This window comes from Bombina bombina, chromosome 2 (assembly GCF_027579735.1).
Source record: "Bombina bombina isolate aBomBom1 chromosome 2, aBomBom1.pri, whole genome shotgun sequence".
NCBI lineage: Eukaryota > Metazoa > Chordata > Amphibia > Anura > Bombinatoridae > Bombina > Bombina bombina.
This window is the reverse complement of record NC_069500.1, coordinates 112,496,985-112,522,083: the sequence shown is the minus strand read 5'-3', so window position 1 is coordinate 112,522,083 and position 25,099 is coordinate 112,496,985. Positions and strand designations below refer to the sequence as shown.

The 25,099-nt window shown below is 40.8% G+C and overlaps 1 protein-coding gene across 3 annotated transcripts in view; it reads left to right on the top strand.

The window, feature by feature from the left end:
* RICTOR (RPTOR independent companion of MTOR complex 2) overlaps window positions 1-25,099 on the top strand; it is a 611,164-nt gene that overhangs the window by 418,538 nt on the left and 167,527 nt on the right. For all 3 annotated transcript variants that reach the window (XM_053701222.1, XM_053701221.1, XM_053701220.1), the window contains exons 22-23: window positions 24,186-24,264; window positions 24,545-24,654. In XM_053701222.1, coding sequence (XP_053557197.1) covers window positions 24,186-24,264; window positions 24,545-24,654 — 189 coding nt within the window. The remainder of the gene's footprint in view (window positions 1-24,185; window positions 24,265-24,544; window positions 24,655-25,099) is intronic.

The window sequence follows — 25,099 nt, the reverse complement described above, 5'->3', positions numbered from 1 at the left end:
ATTGTCCTGCATGAAAATCATGTTTTTCTTGAAGGATGCAGACTTCTTCCTGTACCACTGCTTGAAGAAGGTGTCTTCCAGAAACTGGCAGTAGGACTGGGAGTTGAGCTTGACTCCATCCTCAACCCGAAAAGGCCCCACAAGCTCATCTTTGATGATACCAGCCCAAACCAGTACTCCACCTCCACCTTGCTGGCGTCTGAGTCGGACTGGAGCTCTCTGCCCTTTACCAATCCAGCCACGGGCCCATCCATCTGGCCCATCAAGACTCACTCTCATTTCATCAGTCCATAAAACCTTAGAAAAATCAGTCTTGAGATATTTCTTGGCCCAGTCTTGACGTTTCAGCTTGTGTGTCTTGTTCAGTGGTGGTCGTCTTTTAGCCTTTCTTACCTTGGCCATGTCTCTGAGTATTGCACACCTTGTGCTTTTGGGCACTCCAGTGATGTTGCAGCTCTGAAATATGGCCAAACTGGTGGCAAGTGGCATCTTGGCAGCTGCACGCTTGACTTTTCTCAGTTCATGGGCAGTTATTTTGCGCCTTGGTTTTTCCACACGCTTCTTGCGACCCTGTTGACTATTTTGAATGAAACGCTTGATTGTTCGATGATCACGCTTCAGAAGCTTTGCAATTTTAAGAGTGCTGCATCCCTCTGCAAGATATCTCACTATTTTTGACTTTTCTGAGCCTGTCAAGTCCTTCTTTTGACCCATTTTGCCAAAGGAAAGGAAGTTGCCTAATAATTATGCACACCTGATATAGGGTGTTGATGTCATTAGACCACACGCCTTCTCATTACAGAGATGCACATCACCTAATATGCTTAATTGGTAGTAGGCTTTCGAGCCTATACAGCTTGGAGTAAGACAACATGCATAAAGAGGATGATGTGGTCAAAATACTCATTTGCCTAATAATTCTGCACTCCCTGTGTATGTATATATATATATATATATATATATATATATATAAATTTATTTTATTTTTTTCCTTCTAAATACAGAGAGTCCACAGCTGCATTCATTACTTTTGGGAATACAGAACCTAGCCACCAGGAGGAGGCAAAGACACCTCAGCCAAAGGTTAAATACCTCCCTCATCCCCCAGTCATTCACTGCATTTCGTCACAGGAGTTTGGCAGAGAAGTGTCGGAAGATTACAGAAGTTCCTTATGGAGGGTAGTACTCTTCGAGATGGGACTGGAGTTTTAAGTAGTCTTGTCAGCCTCTCAGTGAGAGCATTGATGAAAGTTAGAGTATGGAGATGCAGGGAGAGTCTGCGAAACCATCCCGACTCATATTAACAGCTCCTTATGCAATCGGCGTTGACTAGTTTCGCTGCCGGCTTTTCTGCACTCAAGTCCATGTCAGAAGCGCTGCTACAGTCTGTCAAACTTGAAGGACCGTGTTGCTGTTTCATGGCATAGATTCCAGTAAGATTGTTTCAATTTGTACACACTTGTAACGTTAGAAGACAGGGTATCAGTGGGACTCATTTATCTTTATAGAATCAAGGGTTAATATCTCTGGAGGGGGATTATTGAACAGTGGGGGCTTTAATTATTTTTGTTATGTGATTTTGACTGCTTATGTGTAGGTGATATTTGGGGCTCATAGGCTTTTACTGAACGTACAGGTTTTTTTTCGTGCTGCGCAGTTTTATGGACTGACGCTCTTTTCTTAGCGGGAGTAAATTCTGCACAATGCACCACGTAACCGGGTGCGGTCACATTTTTTTCCCCCATTTCTGTATTCCTGACTGTGCGACAGCAGAGAGGATCTGTTTTCTCTACCTGTCTGGGTCTTAGGAGGTGGTGAGTGCCCCAGCCATTGGGGGTGTAAAGTGCTAGTTGTTTTTTAACCATAATCTACTTAGTCGAGTTATGGAAGATTCTTATATGTTAGAGGGGTTTTCCTCTGATTCAGATTTTGATACCTGCGTATATTGTGAGGAGGCCCGTGTAACCCAGCCCTCTCAATTATGTTCCGTATGCCGCAATAGAGTGTTCTCATCTCCTCATATCGGTACGTTAGAGACCACTGAGCCATCCGCCTCTGAGGATTCGTCATCCTGTGAGGTGCGTTGCCTATCATCTTCGTTTCCTACACAGGCGGTTGCCCCGCATGCCGGTACCCCTTCTCCTTAAGGAAGCATTTTTCCACCAGAAGTTACTGCACGGTTTCACATGGCCATATCTCTGGCCTTAGCTCATTTACATCCTCCTGCCACGTGCAAGCGAAGGCTTAATCTGTGTACTCCTGCCCAAGGTCTGGCATGTAAGAGGACTTTGGTGTCCGATCAGTCTTCTGTGGAAGAGGTGTCCTCTGAGGCTTCAGAGGTACCACCTTTAGGGTCGGAGACCCCGGATACTCCAACGTATGTGAAATTTGCTTTTAAATTTAGAATGACTCGCCTGCATCTACTTCTGAGAGAAGTATTGGCGACGTTGGAAGATCCTAATTCTGATACGTCCGCTGAATCTCAGTCTGCTGATTCAGATAGCGAGCTTGTTTAGATGACTGGGAGGGATGGTGATCCTATTCCTTATCGTCTCTATATTGTTATCCTTTGTTTTTGTTTCGGATTCCCAGTTCAGTGCTCTTGAGGAATTGTCGGGCGGGACCTGTTGGTTTCACTTTCCCTTGGGCTATCTCATGTGTGCACTTTCCTATTTTCATTTCTGATCCGGTTAGGATAAGTTTTTATTTTTCCTTTATATTTGAGCTTGTGATTATGTTGAAACCCTTCTTAGGAAGACTTTTCACTCTGGGATTCTGGTATTAGCGATTTTCATGTCGTGATGGATGGAATTTTCCGGTGGAAGTTCTATAAAAAAAAAAGAATAACAAAAACAAGAAGGTTGTCTCTGGTCGGGGAGACGTTTCCTCGATATGTCCGAGACTATGTTTAAGCTTCGGAGCTTATATGTTTTTTTCTGTTTTCTACTCTGTGTTCTGGCCCTGCTTGAAATTTAGAAAGTAGGCTGGTCCTGGTTGGTTATAGTTATCTCTGTTCTTTTGAGGTTTGTACAGAAATGTTGTATCCTGACTAACAAGCTGGTCCTGTTTGGGTACTAGTTACATATCTTCTTTCTTCTTTTCAAGAGGTTGTTTTTTGGTCCAGAGGAAGCCCTTCTATCCTGGATGTCAGGCTGGTCCTCGTCTTGGTTAGGTGTCTGGTATCGTATGCGGTCCAAGTGGCCTACGAGTTAATACTCTTCTTTGCAAAGCTGTTGACTTGGAGTTTGCATTCTGCTGTGGCAGATTTCTTTAGGAACTAGATTTTGCCTCTCTCGATGAAGGGAGGACATGTGACTTGTTTGGAGTCTTTTTCCTGGTTCCTTTTTTCGGGGGTGTATTTTCCTCTCTCTTGATGCTCCATAGGGGTTCTCTTGTTCTATTTGGTTTTCTATGCTCTCTATGTAGAGCTTATTTCTCTTGTAAGATGTATTGAGTTCACGGATTCATCCTTACTTGTGGGATATTCTCCTCCCCTACAGGAAGTGGCAGAGAGAGCACCCACAGTAGAGCTGCCTATATAGCTCCCCCCTTAGCTCCACCCCCCAGTCATTCTCTCTGCCTGCTTAACTGCTAGGAAGGGCAAAGAGGAGTGTGGTGACTAAAATGTTAGGTTTTTAGTTTCTCAAGCAAAAGTTTATTTTTAAATGGTACCGGTGTGTACTATTTACTCTCTGGCAGAAAAGGGATGAAGATTTCTGCAAGGAGGATGATCTTAGCATTTTGGTAACTAAGATCCACTGCTGAAGAGTACAGGAAAACTTCAGTTGGGGGAACAGTTTGCAGGCTAAACTGCATTAAGGTATGTTCAGTCTATTTTTTTCTAGACAGACTGTGTTATTTCTAGAAAAGGCTGTCAATATCCCCATGAGGGAAGGGTAAGCTGTATTCAGACACTTGGATTTCAGCTTGCATGAAGGGCTCATTAGTTACTGGTGACACTGTTTGGTAAAAACGTTTTTGTTCAGTAAATGATGCAATTATAACGTTTTTTTTGAAGGGACTAAAGGGGTCATTGTGGCTTGTTTTTGATAGGCCTCAAAACATCGAGTGAGGTGGGAGGGGCCTATTTTCGCAGAGGTTCCTGCCGTGTTTGAGGGCTGTAAAAGAAGTTTTTTCCCCCACAAATTGTTCTGAAGGGCAGGTAGGAGCCACAGCAGAGCTGTGGCAAGGTGCTAAAAGTCTTTTACCGGTTTTGATGTTTTTTTCAATCCGGTTTTGCCATTAAGGGGTTAATTGTTTATTTGCATAGCTGTGCAAAGTTACTAAGGCTATATGATACTACTGTAAAAATTTTGTTATGTTTACTGCTTTTTTACATCTTAATTCAGGCGTCAACTTTCCAGTTATCCAAGTCTCACACGGACATTGTGTTGGCTTTTCTGAGATCTCACGGGTGGACGGTGAACATAAAAAAGAGTTCTCTCTTCCCTCTTATAAGAGTTTCCTTCCTAGGGACTCTGATAGACTCGGTAGAAATGAAAATATTTCTGACGGAGGTCAGAAAATCAAAGCTCTTAACCACTTGCCGAGCTCTTCATTCCATTCCTCGGCCATCAGTGGCTCAGTATATGGAGGTAATCGGACTCATGGTAGCGGCAATGGACATAGTTCCTTTTGCCCGCCTACACCTCAGACCACTACAACTATGCATGCTCAAACGGTGGAATGGGGATTATGCAGATTTGTCTCCTCAACTGCATCTGGACAAGGAGACCAGAGATTCTCTTCTCTGGTGGTTGTCTCAGGACCACCAGAGAAGAGACTCTAGCAGTGCCTTGGTCCTTCAATCTGGCCTATGTATTTCCTCTCCTTCTACGTCTGGTTGCCAGAATAAAGCAGGATAGAGCTTCGGTGATTCTGATAGCACCTGCGTGGCCACGCAGGACTTGGTATGCAGACTTAGTGGACATGTCCTCGGTTCTACCATGGACTCTGCCAATGAGGCAGGACCTTCTAAACCAAGGTCTGTTCACGCAGAAATTAGATTTTCTCTGCGTCTGACTGCTTGGAGATTGAACGCCTGATTCTATCAAAGCGTGGTTTCTCTGAGTCGGTCATTGATACCCTGATTCAGGCTAGAAAGCCTGTCACCAGGAAGATCTATCATAAGATTTGGCGCAAGTATCTTTATTGGTGTGAATCCAAAGGTTACTCGTGGAGTAAGATTAGGATTCCTAGAATATTGTCTTTTCTCCAAGAAGGTTTGGAGAAGGGATTATCAGCTAGTTCCTTATAAAGATAAATATCTGCTTTGTCTATTCTTCTACACAAACGTCTGGCAGATGTCCCAGACGTTCGAGCATTTAGTCAGGCTTTGGTCAGAATCAAGCCTGTATTTATACCTGTTGCTCCGCCATGGAGCCTAAATTTAGTTCTTAAAGTTCTTCAAGGGGTTCCGTTTGAACCTATGCATTCCATGGATTTTAAGCTTCTGTCTTGGAAAGTTTTGTTTTTAGTAGCTATCTCTTCGGCTCAAAGAGTTTTTGAGCTATATGCTTTACAGTGTGATTCCTCTTATCTTATTTTCCATGCAGATAAGGTGGTTTTGCGTACCAAACCTGGGTTTCTTCCTAAGGTTGTTTCTTATAAGAATAACAATCAAGAGATTGTTGTTCCTTCACTGTGTCCTAATCCTTCTTCAAAGAAGGAACGTCTGTTGCACAATCTTGATGTGGTTCGTGCTTTAAAGTTCTTCTTACAAGCAACTAAAGGTTTCCGTCAAACATTTTCATTGTTTGTTGTTTATTCTGGTAAGCGGAGAGGTCAGAAGGCTACGGCTACCTCTCTTTCCTTTTGGCTGAAAAGCATCATCCGTTGGCCAACAGCCTCCTGAAAGAATTACTGCTCATTCTTCTAGAGCTGTGGCTTCCACATGGCTTTTAAAAATGAGGCTTCTGTTGAACAGATTTGTAATGCGGCGACTTTGTCTTCGCTTCATTCTTTTTCAAAATTTTACAAATTTGATACTTTTGCTTCTTCGGAGGCTATTTTCTACAAGCAGTGGTGCATTCCGTTTAAGGTCCCTGTCTTGTCCCTCCCTTCATCCGTGTCCTAAAGCTTTGGTATTGGTATCCCACAAGTAAGGATGAATCCGTGGACTCGATACATCTTACAAGAGAAAACATAATTTATGCTTACCTGATAAATTTATTTCTCTTGTGATGTATCGAGTCCACGGCCCGCCCTGTTTATTAAGACAAGCATATATATTTTTATTTTTAAACTTTCAATCACCTCTGCACCCTATAGTTTCTCCTTTTTCTTCCTAGCCTTCGGTTGAATGACTGGGGGGTGGAGCTAAGGGGGGAGCTATATAGGCAGCTCTGCTGTGGGTGCTCTCTCTGCCACTTCCTGTAGGGGAGGAGAATATCCCACAAGTAAGGATGAATCCTTGGACTCGATACATCACAAGAGAAATAAATTTATCAGGTAAGCATAAATTATGTTTTCTTCTTCCTCTTGTGGATTGATACACGGTTCTCTCTTCCCTTATCTGGGGGATGGATAATTTCCTTTCATGATATTGAGGAAATCCGTTTTTTCGGGACCGTATTGTTTTCAGTATCCTGGTTCTAATTCTAGATTTCTTTTGCAAGATGTACCGAGTCCACGGTTTCATCCTTACTTGTGGGATATTATCCTTCCTAGCAGGAAGTGGCAAAGAGAGCACCCACAGCAGAGCTGTCTATATAGCTCCCCCCTTAACTCCACCCCCCAGTCATTCTCTTTGCCGGCTCTAAGCAGGAAGGGTCAAGTGAAAGAGGTGATAAGCTGCTACCACCAAGACAGCATGAAGGGATAGCCCCCGATCCGGGAGCGGATCTAGTAGGTCGCAGACTTTCTTTCTTTGCTCAGGCTTGGGCAAGAGACGTTAAGGACTCCTTGGCTGTAGAAATCATAACCCAGGGGTATCTTCTAGATTTCAAAGATTCTCCTACAAGGGGGAGATTCCATCTTTCTCAATTGTCTGTAAACCAGACAAAAAGAGAGGCAATCTTACGCTGTGTAGAAGATCTATTTACCATGGGAGTGATCTGCCCAGTTCCAAAAACAGAACAGGGGCAGGGGTTCTACTCCAATCTGTTTGTGGTTCCCAAAAAAGAGGGAACCTTCAGACCAATCCTAGATCTCAAGATCCTAAACCAATTCCTCAGAGTCCCATCCTTCAAGATGGAGACCATTCTGACTATTTTACCAATGATCCAGGAGGGTCAATATATGACCACCGTGGACTTAAAGGATGTGTATCTACACATTCCTATCCACAAAGATCATCACCAATTCCTTAGGTTTGCCTTTCTGGACAAGCATTACCAGTTTGTGGCTCTTCCCTTCGGGTTGGCCACGGCTCCCAGAATTTTCACAAAGGTGCTAGGGTCCCTTCTGGCGGTCCTAAGGCTGCGGGGCATAGCAGTGGCGCCTTATCTAGACGACATTCTAATTCAAGCGTCGACTTTCCAACTAGCCAAGTCTCACACGGACTTCGTGTTGGCCTTTCTAAGATCTCATGGGTGGAAGGTCAACGTTAAAAAGAGTTCTCTTTCCCCTCTCACAAGAGTTTCATTCCTAGGGACTCTGATAGACTCGGTGGACATGGAAATATTTCTGACGGAGGTCAGGAAATCAAAGATTCTAGCCACCTGCCGAGCTCTTCATTCCATTCCTCGGCCATCAGTAGCTCAGTGTATGGAGGTAATCGGACTAATGGTAGCGGCAATGGACATAGTTCCGTTTGCTCGCTTACATCTCAGACCACTGCAACTATGCATGCTCAGGCAGTGGAATGGGGATTATGCAGATTTAATCTCCTCAGGTAAATCTGGATCAGGAGACCAGAGATTCTCTTCTTTGGTGGTTGTCACAGGATCACCTGTCCCAGGGAATGTGTTTCCGCAGGCCAGTGTGGGTTATAGTGACGACGGACGCCAGCCTACTGGGCTGGGTTGCAGTCTGGAATTCCATGAAAACACAGGGTTTGTGAACTCAGGAGGAGGCCCTCCTACCGTTAAATATTCTGGAATTAAGAGCGATATTCAATGCTCTTCAGGCGTGGCCTCAGCTGGCTTCGGCAGATTCATCAGATTTCAGTCGGACAACATCACGACTGTGGCTCATATCAATCATCAGGGGGGAACAAGGAGTTCCTTAGCGATGATAGAAGTTTCCAGGATAATCCGATGGGCAGAGACTCACTCTTGCCATCTATCAGCAATCTATATCCCAGGGGTAGAGAATTGGGAGGCGGATTTTCTAAGTCGTCAGACTTTTCATCCGGGGGAGTGGGAACTACATCCGGAAGTGTTTGCTCAACTGGTTCAGTTATGGGGCACACCAGAATTGGATCTGATGGCGTCTTCCCTCTTCTTCCGCGTCTGATTGCCAGAATCAAACAGGAGAGAGCTTCGGTGATTTTGATAGCACCTGCGTGGCCACGCAGGACTTGTTATGCAGACCTGGTGGACATGTCATCTTTTGATTCAAGGTCCGTTCAAGCATCCAAATCTAATTTCTCTGCAACTGACTGCTTGGAGATTGAACGCTTGATTTTATCAAAGCGGGGTTTCTCTGAGTCGGTCATAGATACCTTTATTCAGGCTCGAAAGCCTGTCACCAGGAAAATCTATCATAGGATATGGCGTAAATATCTTTTTTGGTGCGAATCCAAAGGTTACTCATGGAGTAAGATTAGGATTTTGTCCTTTCTCCAAGAGGGATTGGAGAAAGGATTGTCAGCTAGTTCCTTAAAAAGACAGATATCTGCTTTGTCTATTCTATTGCACATGCGTCTGGTAGATGTCCCAGACGTTCTGGCTTTCTGTCAGGCTTTAGTTAGAATCAAGCCTGTGTTTAAACCTGTTGCTCCGCCATGGAGTCTAAATTCAGTTCTTCAAGGGGTTCCGTTTGAACCCATGCATTCCATAGATATTAAGCTTCTATCTTGGAAAGTTCTGTTTCTAGTTGCTATCTCTTCAGCTCGAAGAGTTTCTGAACTATCTGCATTACAATGTAACTCGCCATATCTTGTTTTCCATGCTGATGTGGTTTTGAGTAAGGTTGTTACTAACAGGAATATCAATCAGAAAATTGTTGTTCCTACTCTGTGTCCTAATCCTTCTTCTAAGAAGGAACATCTGTTGCACAACTTGGACGTGGTTCGTGCTTTGAAGTTTTATTTGCAGGCAACCAAAGATTTTCGTCAAACATCTTCTTTGTTGTCTATTCTGGAAAGCGTAGAGGTGAAAAGGCTACGGCTACCTCTCTTTCCTTTTGGCTGAAAGGAATCATCCGTTTGGCTTATGAGAATGCTGGACAGCAGCCTCCTGAAAGAATTACAGCTCACTCCACTAAAGCGGTGGCTTCCACATGGGCTTTTAAAAATGATGCTTCTGTTGAACACATTTGTAAGGCTGCGACTTGGTCTTCGCTTCATACCTTTTCCAAATTTTACAAATTTGATACTTTTGCTTCTTCGGAGGCTATTTTTGGGAGAAAGGTTTTGCAAGCAGAGGTGCCTTCCGTTTAGGTTCCTGTCTTGTCCCTCCCTTCATCCGTGTCCTAAAGCTTTGGTATTGGTATCCCACAAGTAAGGATGAAACCGTGGACTCTTGGAGTCTTAATTTGGTTTTGAAGACTTTGCAGACTTTGCAGGCTCCTCCTTTTGAGCCTATGCATTCTTTGGATATTAAACTACTTTCTTGGAAAGTGTTGTTTCTTTTGGCTATCTCTTCAGCTGGAAGAGTTTCCGAATTGTCTGCTCTCTCTTGTGAGTCTCCATTTCTGATTTTCCATCAGTACAACATTAGTAGGGAAATTGTTGTTCCTTCCTTGTGTCCGAATCCCAAGAATGCTCTTTAAAGATATTTGCATTCTTTGGATGTTGTAAGAGCTTTGAAATATTATGTTGAAGCTACTAAAGATTTCAGGAAGACTTTTAGTCTATTTGTTGTCTTCTCTGGTTCTAGGAAAGGTCAGAAAGCTTCTGCCATTTCTTTGGCATCTTGGTTAAAGATTTTGATTCATAAAGCTTATTTGGAGGTGGGACAGTCCCCACCTCAGAGGATCACAGCTCATTCTACTAGATCAGTCTCCCCTTCTTGATCTTTTAAAGGGACAGTATACACTCATTTTCAGATAACTGCATGTAATAGACACTACTATAAAGAATAAGATGCACAGATATTGATATAAAAATCCAGTTTAAAACTGTTTAAAAACTTACTTAGAAGCTCTCAGTTTAGCTCTGTTGAAAAGGTAGCTGGAAAGCACACTGCAAGTGGGAAATACGACAACCCCCCTTCTCTTCTTTTGCATATGAAAAGACCCTTTACACAAACAGGGTAGCTGGAGAAGGTAGCTGACGGTATCTCATAAAACTTTGGGGCTTGGTTAGGAGTCTGAAAATCAGAGCAATGTTATTTAAAAATAAGCAAAACTATAAAAAAAATTAAAAACAAAACTTTATGGGCTATATAGTTTGTCTACAAAACATTTATCAAAAAAAAATGTGTATAATGTCCCTTTAAGAATGAAGCTTCAGTTGATCAGATTTGCAAAGCAGCAACTTGGTGGTCTTTGCATACATTTACTAAATTTTACCATTTTGATGTTGTCTCTTCTTCTGAAGCAGTCTTTGATAGAAAAGTTCTTCAGACAGCTGTTTCAGTTTGATTCTTCTGCTAATGTTTTAAGTATTTTTTCTTTCAATTTATGAGAAAAACTTATTTTTTTTGTGGATTTTTTTCAGCGGAAAATGGCTCTTTTTATTTTATCCCTTCCTTTCTAGTGACTCTTCTGTGGACATCCACATCTTGGGTATTTCTATCCCATACTTCACTAGCTCATGGACTCTTGCCAATTTCATGAAAGAATACATAATTTATGTAAGAACTTACCTGATAAATTCATTTACTTCATATTGGCAAGAGTCCATGAGACCCATCCTTTTTCTAGTGGTTATGATTTTTTTTTATTAAAGCACAATTATATTTCCAGTTCCTCTTTTTTTGTATGCTTTTTTTACTCCTTTTTCTATCACCCCACTAGTTGGCTATTCGTTAAACTGAATTGTGGGTGTGGTGAGGGGTGTATTTATAGGCATTTTGATGTTTGGGAAACTTTGCCCCCTCCTGGTAGGATTGTATATCCCATACATCACTAGCTCATGGACTCTTGCTATTATGAAAGAAATTAATTTATCAGGTAAGTTCTTGCATAAATTGTTTGTTTTTTTATCCGGGAGCCAAGTTATCTGGCTTCGCTGTGCTACCCCCGGGCTGTTGTGGCTATATTCATGGTCAGTGGATTTTTCCTCTGTGTCCTAGTTTTTGGCACTACCTTACAAGGGTAAGGCCTTGTTTGGTCCGGATCTGACAGGAATATTTCTAATATTTCAGGAGTAGTTTGCCCCTATCCGGCATCGATTCAGGTGGGGGGCTGAATCTCTTTGTCTTCAAACATGGATACAAGATGTTCCAGATAGGCTGAGGACATAGTATCTCAGGGTTTCTACATAGAATTTATACATTCCTCCCAGAGGCGGGTTCCTCCTCTTATTGTATCTGCTGGTTAGATTTCAGTAAGGCAATTTTGAAATGCGTTTGGGACCTCTCTTCACTGGGAGTGATAGTGCAAATTCTTGTAAGGGAACAGGGTCTAGAATTCTAATCATTCCTTCCTGTTCATGGTTGCTGAAAAGGAAATAATTTTTGATCCTTTGATAGATCTAAAGTGTTTTATCAAGTCTTCTCAGGGTACTGTCCTTGAAATTGGAAATCAGTGGTTCCATTCTTTCTTTAGTCTAGGAAGGTCAGTTCATGTTGACCATAGACCTGGAGGACGCCTATTCTCAAGTTCCTGAGTTTTGCCTTTCTGTCAAACAAGTTCAGTTTGTGGCTCTTCCCTTTGGCCTTGCCATGGTTCTCAGATGGGGCTATAATTGGCGGTGATCAGGTTTCAGGGAATTACTGAGGTGCTCTTCCTGGATATCATAATGGTTCAGGCGCCGTCTTTTCAACAAGCTAACTCTCATACAGAGATCTTGTTGTCTTTCTTAATTCCCATGTATAGAAGTGAATGAGTTCCCTTGTTCCAACTACATGGGTAAATAATTTTGACAGAGGTCAGAAAATAGAGTATTCCTTCCTCTTGCCTCTTTTGACACTCTACTGTTTGGTTTCAGTAGATCTATGTATGGAGGTAATTGGTCTGATGGTTGCTTCATTGGACATCATCCCTTTGCTTGATTCCATCTGGAAGACTGCTGATAGGCATGTTCAGATAGTGGACCGGGGATCTTGTGGCTCTGTCTCAGAGGATAGATCTATTAACTTGAGTATTCCCTTTAGAGTGGGGAATTAGTGGTAGAGCGCTCGCTTTACTTACAAGAGGTAGCGGGACGGTTTTCCGCATTTTCCAGTATCTTGGTTTTCTCAGGAGCATCTGTCTCGGGGCACATGTTTCCGGAGACCTTCCTGAGTAATAGTGACCACGGTCGCTAGTCTGTTAGGTTGGTAACTATGGACTTGGGAGGAGTCTGCTCTCCCCATAACCATCTTAGAGTGGAGAGCGATCTACAATGCTTAGCTTGGCCTTGGTTGTTTTTACCTGTTTTTTTTCAGGTTCTTGTTAAACAATTTCATCTCAGTGGTTTACATTAACCACCTGGGAGAAACCTGTAGTTCTTTTACCATGAGGCGGACGTTCACATTCGTTGTTTCTCCACTATTCACATTTCAAGAGTGGATGCTGGGAGTAGTCTCTTTGAGCAGTCAGATTTTTCATTCCTGGGAATGGGCGCTTCTCCCTGAGGTGTCGTCTTTGTTAACCCTCAAATGGGGGGTGCTGGAGTTGGAGATGGCAGTTCACCAAGCTTCCAAGTTATGTTTTAGGTCAAGAGATCAGCAGGCTGCTCTAAGTACCCTGGCGGTTCCTTGGATTTCAGTCTAACATCCGCAATTTGCTCTCCTTCCACGAGTCCTTGCTGGTGTCAAATGGGAGAGAGCATCGGTATTTTAATAGTTCCGGGATAGTCTCGCAGGATCTGGTATACAGACTTAGCTGAGATGTAATTTCTTCCACCTTGGTGGTTGTTCCTGAAGGAAGAACCTTCTAATTTAGGGTCTTTTCTTTCATCCAACTTTCTTTTCTTTCATCCAACTTTCTTTTCTTTGAAGCTTTCTGCTTGGAGATTGAATGCTTAGTTCTGTCTAAGCGTGGTTTTTCTGAATCGGTCATTGAGACCATGATTCAGGCTCACAAGACTGTTACTGGTAATTTATATCATAAGGTATGGCGTCAATTCCCTGATTGGTGTGAATCCCTGGACTACTCTTGCAAGTAGGGTCAGGGTTCCTAGGGGTTTTGTCTTTCTCCGGGACGGTCTGGAGGATGGTTTGTCAGTCAGTTCCCTAAAGGGTAAGATTTCTGCGCTATTCTTTTTTTTACTCTAGTGTCTGGTGGATGTGCCAGACGTGTACTCTTTTTAAACCAAAAAACAAGACGAATTCCCTGTTGTAACTGTCACTCACAATAAAAGTAAGCAAACCCTGGTAGCACAGGAGCTTGAGACAGCTGTGATTAACACACACACACCCCCCGCTTGAAACGTAGCCACAGAACTCACTTAAACAAATCCCAGAGTAGGTGCCAGTAAGGACATTCAAACGTAATGAGTGAACCACAGCTCCGGTTATTCACTGACCGAACCTTATTCCATTGCGAGTACTGCTTGCACCAATGTCTCTCCTTGAGTGTGGCGTGTGACGTCACTTAGGGGGTGTGCGAGTATCTATCGAATCTGCTCCAATCAGCTCTCCCGGTTTTACCAGCTTTGCCAGCTCTTCAACTCTCTTAGGTACTGTGTAGAGTGGCGGCTTCTCGCACCAGGTGGAGGCTGCTGAGACTCTTGTAGGAAACTGACTCCTTGTAGTCCGGAATCAATATAAAGCAAAGACGGATAAAGAGTCTCTATTCAAGTTAAAAACATCCAAAGACTTTATTTGTAATTTAAGGATAAAAATCCAATAACACCAGCACAGAACAGGAGACAACTGGTCCTACTAGTTTCGGCGTGGTTCCGTAATCATAGATCTGCTGGATACTTGAAAAGAGGCGTTTTTAAAAGTATAACTCCGGGGGGCGGAGCTAGCTAGCACAGCGATCGGACGCACATCTCTGGAGCTCCTCATCTATAATCACATACAGTGGTATTTTTAATATACAGAATAGCTCCTTTCATATATTACATCTGATCCTTATCGAACCTACATTGTTAATCTATGTACAGAGTGACATAACTGTGAACTCTATAGGAGAACAGTCCCTAAAATCAGCGCCAAGCTCTTCACTATAAGGGCGCGTGTCGCCATTTTGACTCAGCATGGAGGCTTTAGATAGATGGGAGGACACAACGGAGCAAGCACTTCAAACATACTATAAGAAGCTAAAGAATGATTTCACCGACATGATAGCCAAGCTGGCAGTTATGCTACCCCATCGGTCACTAGATCAAGAGGCATTGGAGATTACAGCCCATCCTCCTCTACAAAGTATTGCCGAAGACACTCCAAACTTCGCTAGCGAACTTACTTCTAGCCACGACCTGAAGGGACTATTTAGCGACTCGCAGACAGACATACCAACCTTCAGTAACCGGAAGAAAGTTGCAACAGCCACATCTAGTCGGATCGTTACTGGGATTCAGCTTCGGTACATGGAACAGCAGTTTTACAGCACCACAAAGCTACTGAGTAATCCACCGTACACTGAGAGCTTCTACGGCCCCTATCTACCCTACGGATGGCTATCTAACTACAGGATTGATGAGAGCTCGATTCTTGAACCTTGTCTTACACTTTTTCAGAGCGCTTTCAGCGCTATCTGTGCTGCCCTAGGAGCTCCGTATGGATTACCGAGGCTGTCATGGGATCCAGGTCAGTCGGACTGTGTCCATCTTTTAGACTGTGATGCCGCTTTGAGGTGGATTAACCCACAGAAATTCCTCATGGCAGACTAAACTTGCTGACAATGTCGAACAGCTGCTCTGAGGCAGAAGTTCTTTCAATTGCCACAAACTTTACTCTTGTGTCTGGGACTTATCGTTTGAAATAACCATGCTAAGCCCCTTTCTTTTTGTACCAGCCAGCTTAAATTTATCTAATATACTACCCAGCTGATAACTCTATAGGATTTATTAGGTCAGCCTATATACGGTATTCATGCCTGGTGAGTGGTTCCCAAGTTCCTGGCCTGGTACCTAGCTTTAAAAAAAAAAAAAATAAATAAATAAATAAATAAAAAAAAAGAAACAGAAAAAAGAAAAAGAGAATGTATGCACCTGTTGTAACCTGTCTATAAATGTATAAATACTACTCTCTTCTGCATATATAGTTGGAACCCCCCACTTATTCATCTATGGCTCTATAGAAATTATATTTTCCCTGTCGCAGTAAGTTGAGGTTTTTTTTTTTTTGTCCCTCCTTTGTATGTATTAAGTCAGGCTATATTTTACTATGAATTAGATACTTATTACTAAATTAATATTTCTATTATATATCACATATCTAAAACCCTATAGGTATTCTTAGTTAAATTTCCTATTCGAATACCAATCAATGTGGCGTCACAGGGAGTGTGCAGAGACCTATTATAACATGAGTGCACGTGCGACATGGGAGATTTTTCAGGACATAGACATGCCTATAATGCACCCTAGCTCATGTAACTTAAATTTAACCCCACCAGTTTAGGTTCCCTATAGCCTATTATTTGCATCTCTGGCTTTATATCTGACACACCTGAGGTCTTGTCAACAAGAAGAGGTTAAAAATTACCACAGATCAGTTTCCCTTACACCATATAACTCTGGTAGACCATGTTTTATTGGGCTCAAGTTATACACTAATGCTGGTCTACAGAGACATCAATCTCTCCCACTTACACACAACTCATTGTGTGATAAAAACCCCTATAGATGGGTAGCGATAACATGGGTACACTTGTGGCATGGGAGCTTTTTTAGGACATAGACATGCCTATAATACACCCTGGTTTATGTAACTTAAATTTAACCCCACTAGTTTAGGTTTCCTATAGCCTTCTATTTGCGTCTCTGGCCTTCTATTTGATACACCTGAGGTTTGGTTAATAAGAAGAGGTTTTGTGCTCTTCTTATCTGTTAAAGCATTTTTGTTATTTACAACTTATCTACCTACCTTGCAAGTTACTACTGTTTTGTTGTGGCCTCTAATGCAATGTAATGTAAGGCTTGTCTTATTCTATATATATACCATTTCATTATGCCTTGCAACATTGGATACTACCCTCAGTATGAGTATTTGTGTTGAACCTTTCTAAGTTCTCCCCTCACCATTCTAATATATTAAGAAATTGTATAGTTACATGTTACTAGATCCTGAAAATACAGTGTAAAGCTCACAATATTGTATATTTGGTTATCCCCACTCCACTTAGATATTTTTCTTTTTTTGTTAAGAGTCCACTTTTGAAACCGTTGAAACAACGTTCTTTTAGAAACTCAGCAGCGATCAATAAACTGACATGCTGGCTGGCTCCGCCCTCTACCCCCCCCCCCTCACTCTATTGAGCGGCTTTTGCCCGCTGTTATCCCCTCCCCCCTTTATATACGTTGGCCCAAAAGTGGCCAATCCATCTGCCAACTCTCCACAAGCTGTCTCTACTGTCTTACATAGTACAAAGTGCCCCATCCATTGCTTGATGGAGATCATATACCACATAACATAAAATGAAGTTCTATTCTATTTCGCCCTATTTCTTATCTATTATTGTATTAAGCCTTGAAATGCAAATTTACTCATATGTTCATCCTGATCTGTTATTTGTATCAAGGTACACCTGATGTCTTTACCACCTCGATGTAACACTTGTTCAAGGGCGATCCTTGTTTGTTAATCTCTACTTTAACGTCAATAAAAAATTATTTTCAAAAAAAACAAAAAAAAAGTATAACTCCACACAGTCATTGGCCAAAGGGGAGCCAAAGTACTCCCAAATTGTACAAATTTCAAAAGGTGGAGCTGAGAGTTAAAGGAATACATACAGGTTACATAGTATAAATAGCGGAAATAGGTATCAAACAACATATAGTTAAAAATACATGATTTTCATAGTACCATTTTACTGTAAACAGGTGATACCGAACATTGTATGTAAAAATGGTGCATACAGTGAACAATACAAAATAAATAATGGTGAATTTGTAGCAAATTATTGAATAGTTTAAGTAGTATGCCGGTAGCAACCAATAACAAAAGAGGTTACTAAGTTCAAATAGTAGATACCTAGAAAGAGTTTGCTCTTAATCTGTAAGAGTAAATACATAGGCAAATGCAGCTTAACACACAAAGGTACTGAATAGCAATTACCTATCACCATTCTTGTATTATTACTATTATATTTGTATCATAGTTATGTTTAAGGATTATAACCCAAATGTATCAAAAAACCTAATACATTACTCTTTATGTCAGACCCTGTTTAGTATCGGGCCTGTGTTTAAAGGGATATTCCAGCCAAAATTGGAAACCACATGGATGCATTTCAGTATTGAAAAGAAGCATTTTTTGTAATATACATGTATTAGCAAAAATGCTTCTAATAAAATCTATAACTGTTTTAAATGTGTATGTATGCACCGTGCACCAGCATTTTAACCACAGCACTTGTTCAGAGAGCCTTAGGTGCTTGTACCATCTGGTAATGATTCAATTTAATTGCTGACATGATACAAGCCCCAGTGATGATCTGAGCAGCTGCAGTATTTAAAATGTGGGTGCAGTGACAATATCTAGCTATACTTCACATGCACGTGCAAAGAAAAATGTTAACACTAAAACAGTGATAAGACTTACTAAAAGCATTTTTGCTAATACATGTATATTGCAAATATGTTTCTTTCTTTCATGTAATTAGCAAGAGTCCATGAGCTAGTGACGTATGGGATATACATTCCTACCAGGAGGGGCAAAGTTTCCCAAACCTCAAAATGCCTATAAATGCACCCCTCACCACACCCACAAATCAGTTTTACAAACTTTGCCTCCTATGGAGGTGGTGAATTAAGTTTGTGCTTGATTCTACGTTGATATGCGCTCCGCAGCAGGTTGGAGCCCGGTTTTCCTCTCAGCGTGCAGTGAATGTCAGAGGGATGTGAGGAGAGTATTGCCTATTTGAATTCAATGATCTCCTTCTACGGGGTCTATTTCATAGGTTCTCTGTTATCGGTCGTAGAGATTCATCTCTTACCTCCCTTTTCAGATCGACGATATACTCTTATATATATATACCATTACCTCTGCTGATTTTCGTTTCAGTACTGGTTTGGCTTTCTACAAACATGTAGATGAGTGTCCTGGGGTAAGTAAGTCTTATTTTCTGTGACACTCTAAAGCTATGGTTGGGCACTTTTTTATAAAGTTCTAAATATATGTATTCAAACATTTATTTGCCTTGACTCAGAATGTTCAACTTTCCTTTTTTTCAGACAGTCAGTTTCATATTTGGGATAAATGCATTTGAATCAATCATTTTTTCTTACCTTAAAAAATTTGACTTTTTCCCTGTGGGCTGTTAGGCTCGCGGGGGCTGAAAATGCTTCATTTTATTGCGTCATTCTTGGCGCTGACTTTTTTGGCGCAAAAAATCTTTTCTGTTTCCAGCGTTGTACGTGTCGCCGGAAGTTGCGTCATTTTTTTGACGTTCTTTTGCGCCAAAGATGTCGGCGTTCCGGATGTGGCGTCATTTTTGGCGCCAAAAGCATTTAGGCGCCAAAAAATATGGGCGTCGCTTTTGTCTCCACATTATTTAAGTCTCATTTTTCATTGCTTCTGGTTGCTAGAAGCTTGTTCTTTGGCATTTTTTCCCATTCCTGAAACTGTCATTTAAGGAATTTGATCAATTTTGCTTTATATTTTGTTTTTTCTCTTACATATTGCAAGATGTCTCACGTTGCTTCTGAGTCAGAAGATACTTCAGGAAAATCGCTGCCTGGTGCTGGAACTACCAAAGCTAAGTATCTGCTGTAAACTTTTGGTAGCTGTTCCTCCAGCTGTTGTTTGTATTAAATGTCATGACAAACTTGTTAATGCAGAAAATATTTCCTTTAGTAAAGTACCATTACCTGTTGCAGTTCCATCAACATCTAATGTTCAGAATGTTCCTGATAACATAAGAGATTTTGTTTCTGAATCCATTAAGAAGGCTATGTCTGTTATTCCTCCTTCTAGTAAACATAAAAAGTCTTTTAAAACTTCTCTTTATCCAGATGAATTTTTAAATGAACATCATCATTCTGATTCTAATGATTCTTCTGGTTCAGAGGATTCTGCCTCAGAGGTTGATGCTGATAAATCTTCATATTTATTTAAAATTGAATTTATTCGTTCTTTACTTAAAGAAGTCCTAATTGCTTTAGAAATTGAGGATTCTGGTCCTCTTGATACTAAATCTAAACGTTTAGACAAGGTCTTTAAATCTCCTGTAGTTATTCCAGAAATTTCCTGTTCCTGGTGCTATTTCTGAAGTAATTTCCAAGGAATGGAATAATTTGGGTAATTCATTTACTCCTTCTAAACGTTTTAAGCAATTATATCCTGTGCCGTCCGACAGATTAGAGTTTTGGCATGATTCTCATAACATTATTATTCTTCTTCAACATGCTAATAATTTTATCTGTGATGCCATTTTTGATATTATCAGAGTTGATGTCAGGTTTATGTCTCTAGCTATTTTAGCTAGAAGAGCTTTATGGCTTAAAACTTGGAATGCTGATATGTCTTCTAAATCGACTCTACTTTCCCTTTCTTTCCAGGGTAATAAATTATTTGGTTCTCAGTTGGATTCTATTATCTCAACTGTTACTGGTGGGAAAGGAACTTTTTTACCACAGGATAAAAAATCTAAGGGTAAAAACAGGGCTAATAATCGTTTTCGTTCCTTTCGTTTCAACAAAGAACAAAAGCCTGATCCTTCATCCTCAGGAGCAGTTTCAGTTTGGAAACCATCTCCAGTCTGGAATAAATCCAAGCCTTCTAGAAAAACAAAGCCAGCTTCTAAGTCCACATGAAGGTGCGGCCCTCATTCCAGCTCAGCTGGTAGGGGGCAGATTACGTTTTTTCAAAGAAATTTGGATCAATTCTGTTCACAATCTTTGGATTCAGAACATTGTTTCCGAAGGGTACAGAATTGGTTTCAAGATAAGACGACCTGCAAAGAGATTTTTTCTTTCCCGTGTCCCAGTAAACCCAGCGAAAGCTCAAGCATTTCTGAAATGTGTTTCAGATCTAGAGTTGGCTGGAGTAATTATGCCAGTTCCAGTTCTGGAACAGGGGCTGGGGTTTTATTCGAATCTCTTCATTGTACCAAAGAAGGAGAATTCCTTCAGACCAGTTCTGGATCTAAAAATATTGAATCGTTATGTAAGGATACCAACATTCAAAATGGTAACTATAAGGACTATCCTGCCTTTTGTTCAGCAAGGGCATTATATGTCTACAATAGATTTACAGGATGCATATCTGCATATTCCGATTCATCCAGCTCACTATCAGTTTCTGAGATTTTCTTTCCTGGACAAGCATTACCAGTTTGTGGCTCTGCCGTTTGGCCTAGCAACAGCTCCAAGAATTTTTACAAAGGTTCTCGGTGCCCTTCTGTCTGTAATCAGAGAACAGGGTATTGTGGTATTTCCTTATTTGGACGATATCTTGGTACTTGCTCAGTCTTCACATTTAGCAGAATCTCATACGAATCGACTTGTGTTGTTTCTTCAAGATCATGGTTGGAGGATCAATTCACTAAAAAGTTCATTGATTCCTCAGACAAGGGTAACCTTTTTGGGTTTCCAGATAGATTCAGTGTCCATGACTCTGTCTTTGACAGACAAGAGACGTCTAAAATTGATTTCAGCTTGTCGAAACCTTCAGTCACAATCATTCCCTTCGGTAGCCTTATGCATGGAAATTCTAGGTCTTATGACTGCTGCATCGGACGCGATCCCCTTTGCTCGTTTTCACATGCGACCTCTTCAGCTCTGTATGCTGAACCAATGGTGCAGGGATTACACAAAGATATCTCAATTAATATCTTTAAAACCGATTGTACGACACTCTCTGACGTGGTGGACAGATCACCATCGTTTAGTTCAGGGGGCTTCTTTTGTTCTTCCGACCTGGACTGTAATTTCAACAGATGCAAGTCTTACAGGTTGGGGAGCTGTGTGGGGGTCTCTGACGGCACAAGGGGTTTGGGAATCTCAGGAGGTAAGATTACCGATCAATATTTTGGAACTCCGTGCAATTTTCAGAGCTCTTCAGTCCTGGCCTCTTCTGAAGAGAGAGTCGTTCATTTGTTTTCAGACAGACAATGTCACAACTGTGGCATACATCAATCATCAAGGAGGGACTCACAGTCCTCTGGCTATGAAGGAAGTATCTCGAATTCTGGTTTGGGCGGAATCCAGCTCCTGTCTAATCTCTGCGGTTCATATCCCAGGTATAGACAATTGGGAAGCGGATTATCTCAGTCGCCAAACGTTGCTTCCGGGCGAATGGTCTCTTCACCCAGAGGTATTTCTTCAGATTGTTCAAATGTGGGAACTTCCAGAAATAGATCTGATGGCTTCTCATCTAAACAAGAAACTTCCCAGGTATCTGTCCAGATCCCGGGATCCTCAGGCAGAGGCAGTGGATGCATTATCACTTCCTTGGAAGTATCATCCTGTGAGGTTGTGAATTCCAACAACATTAGTAGAGAAATTGTGGTTCCTTCATTATGTCCTAATCCTAAGAATTCTAAGGAGAAATCATTGCATTCTTTGGATGTTGTTAGAGCTTTGAAATATTATGTTGAAGCTACTAAGTCTTTCCGAAAGACTTCTAATCTATTTGTCATCTTTTCCGGTTCTAGAAAAGGCCAGAAAGCTTCTGCCATTTCTTTGGCATCTTAGTTGAAATCTTTAATTCATCATTCTTATGTCGAGTCGGGTAAAACTCCGCCTCAAGAGATTACAGCTCATTCTACTAGGTCAGTTTCTACTTCCTGGGCGTTTAGGAATGAAGCTTCGGTTGATCAGATTTGCAAAGCAGCAACTTGGTCTTTTTTGCATACTTTTACTAAATTCTACCATTTTGATGTGTTTTCTTCTTCTGAAGCAGTTTTTGGTAGAAAAGTACTTCAGGCAGCTGTTTCAGTTTGAATCTTCTGCTTATATTTTTCATATTAAACTTTATTTTGGGTGTGGATTATTTTTCAGCGGAATTGGCTGTCTTTATTTTATCCCTCCCTCTCTAGTGACTCTTGCGTGGAAAGATCCACATCTTGGGTAGTCATTATCCCATACGTCACTAGCTCATGGACTCTTGCTAATTACATGAAAGAAAACATAATTTATGTAAGAACTTACCTGATAAATTCATTTCTTTCATATTAGCAAGAGTCCATGAGACCCGCCCTTTTTTGTGGTGGTATGATTTTTTTGTATAAAGCACAATTATTCCAATTCCTTATTTTTTATGCTTTCACACTTTTTTATCACCCCACTTCTTGGCTATTCGTTAAACTGATTTGTGGGTGTGGTGAGGGGTGTATTTATAGGCATTTTGAGGTTTGGGAAACTTTGCCCCTCCTGGTAGGAATGTATATCCCATACGTCACTAGCTCATGGACTCTTGCTAATTTGAAAGAAATGAATTTATCAGGTAAGTTCTTACATAAATTATGTTTTTCAAAGATGTAATTAATCTATGTGCATTAAATTTTGACTGGAATGTCCCTTTAAGTCTGTTGCTCCTCTTGGAGCATTAACCCTGTTTTAAGGTTTTGCAGCAGGCTCAGCTTGGGCCTTAGCATTCCATAGATTTGAATTTTTTATCTGGAATTTTTTATTTTTTTTTGCTATATCTTCTGCTCGGAGAGTTTAGGTACTCTCGACTTATAGTGTGTTTTGCTTTATCTTATTTTGGATAAGGCGGTTATTTATCCTAAGTGGAAATATTGCTTGGGAATTTGTTGTTCCCTCTTTGTGTCCTCATTTTTATCTCTTGAGGAACGTTGTGCACAATTTAGATGTTGTGCGTGCTTAATATTTTTTCTTCTGTTTTTGTTTGTTTTCTCTGTAACAGAAAGCTACTGCTACTTCTCTTTTCTCTGGTTGAGGAGTTGAATTCATTTATTTTTCAGACTCTGGGGCTGCAGTCACTTGAGAGAGTTATGGCTCATTACACAAGGGCTGTCTCTTCTTCTTGGGGCTTTCAAAAATGAAGCTTCTGTGGAGCAGATTTGCAAGGCTGCAAATTAGTCTTCCTTACTTTTTCCAAATTTTGTAAATTTGATACTTTTGCTTTGGCTGAGTTTTTTTTTGTGGGAGAAGGGTTTTTCAAGCTGTGGTGCCTTCTGTCTGCCTGTCTTGTCCTTCCCTAATTATCTTTGTCCTCTAGCTTGGGTTTTGGTTCCCAACAGTAATTGATGAAGCTGTGGACTCACCATATCTTAGGAAAGAAAAGAAAATGTATCCTTACCTGATAAATGTATTTCTTTCCGGATATGGTGAGTCCACGGTCCCGCCTTTTATTTTAAGACTGTTGTTTTTTACTAAACCTCAGGCACCTCTACACCTTGTGTTACTCCTTTTTTCTCCATTTCCCTTCGCTTGAATGACTGGGGATTGTGGGAAGGGAAGTGATACTTAACAGTTTGACTGTGGTACACTTTGCCGCCTCCTGCTGGCCAGGAGTCATATTCCCAACAGTAATTGATGAAGCCTTGGACTCGCCATATCCGGAAAGAAATACATTTATCAGGTAAGCATAAATTTTCTTTTTATTTATTTCTTGCGGGTGGTTGTGTTTTTTTTTTTATTTATTTTGTGCGAGCGTTTGCATGGTTTTTTTTTTGGTTTTTTTTTTAAGGCTTCGGGTTTGCCTACGCTGCATCCAGGTAAATTCCGAAAATGGCAGGGTGTTGAAAGAATCCACCGGGAATCCACCTAGATGCAGCGATTCTTTTGGCTGCGTGTGGAGCCAACATTCCTTTGAGGATGCGTGCGCAATTGGCGATGTATATATATTTACTTATATTCTTCCTAGCTATTATGACATTTCTTAATTTTTTTACTTCTTTTTTTTTTACAGGTTTCTGTCGATTCCAAAGGGGTTTTCTTATTTAAATGAACGTGGTTATGTAACCAAACAACTAGAAAAATGGCAAAAGGTAATTGGTCTTAATGAGTGGTTTACCTCAGTTGGAGCATTACATGCTATTATTGTGCGAATATTCACTCATTACTTATTTTCTATGATTTTAACTAACTCTGCTTTATGCCGTTATGTTTTTAATGTATTTATAGACTTTATATACACTTTGATAATTACAATTTATTTTTGTGGGAGAGAAAGTGCCTAATACACTACCAACACTTTCTATTTGGAAGATATATACAGATAATCTTCAATAAATGCAGTTTATGGATTTTCTATTTTATTTAATTTAGGAATATAATTTAAAGTATGTTGATTTAATGGAAGAACAACTTAATGAAGCTCTAACAACTTACCGAAAACCTGTTGACGGTGACAACTATGTAAGACGTAGCAACCAAAGGTAACTTAATTTCCCAAACATTGCTTTATCATAAATTGTGCTTTGTTCCCCCATCAGCCAGTGAGCAATTGATTCTTAAGAATATATTTCTTGCTATTTTAAATTTGTTTTTCGAGTAAAAATATATTAACTTGTTTGATTGTTATTCTTTCTTTTGGTTTATAGAACCGTTTTGGGTTTAATATAATTTTAAAGATCTCTTTAAAGGGATATGATACAGTGCTCCTTTCTTTAAAAAAAAAAAAAGTTAAATCACAGAAAACATAAAAAGAAACAGATTGTTTTCTTGCAAAATGATTGCTTATAAATTCTCAGTATAGCCCCCTGCCTACAGCTAGATATTGGAGTAAACATGCTGAGAACTTTTGGTTCCATTCTGCTTATTCTGAGCATGGGCAGAACCTGTGTGTCTAGCTTTTACTGACTAGTAAACCAGCTCATGTTA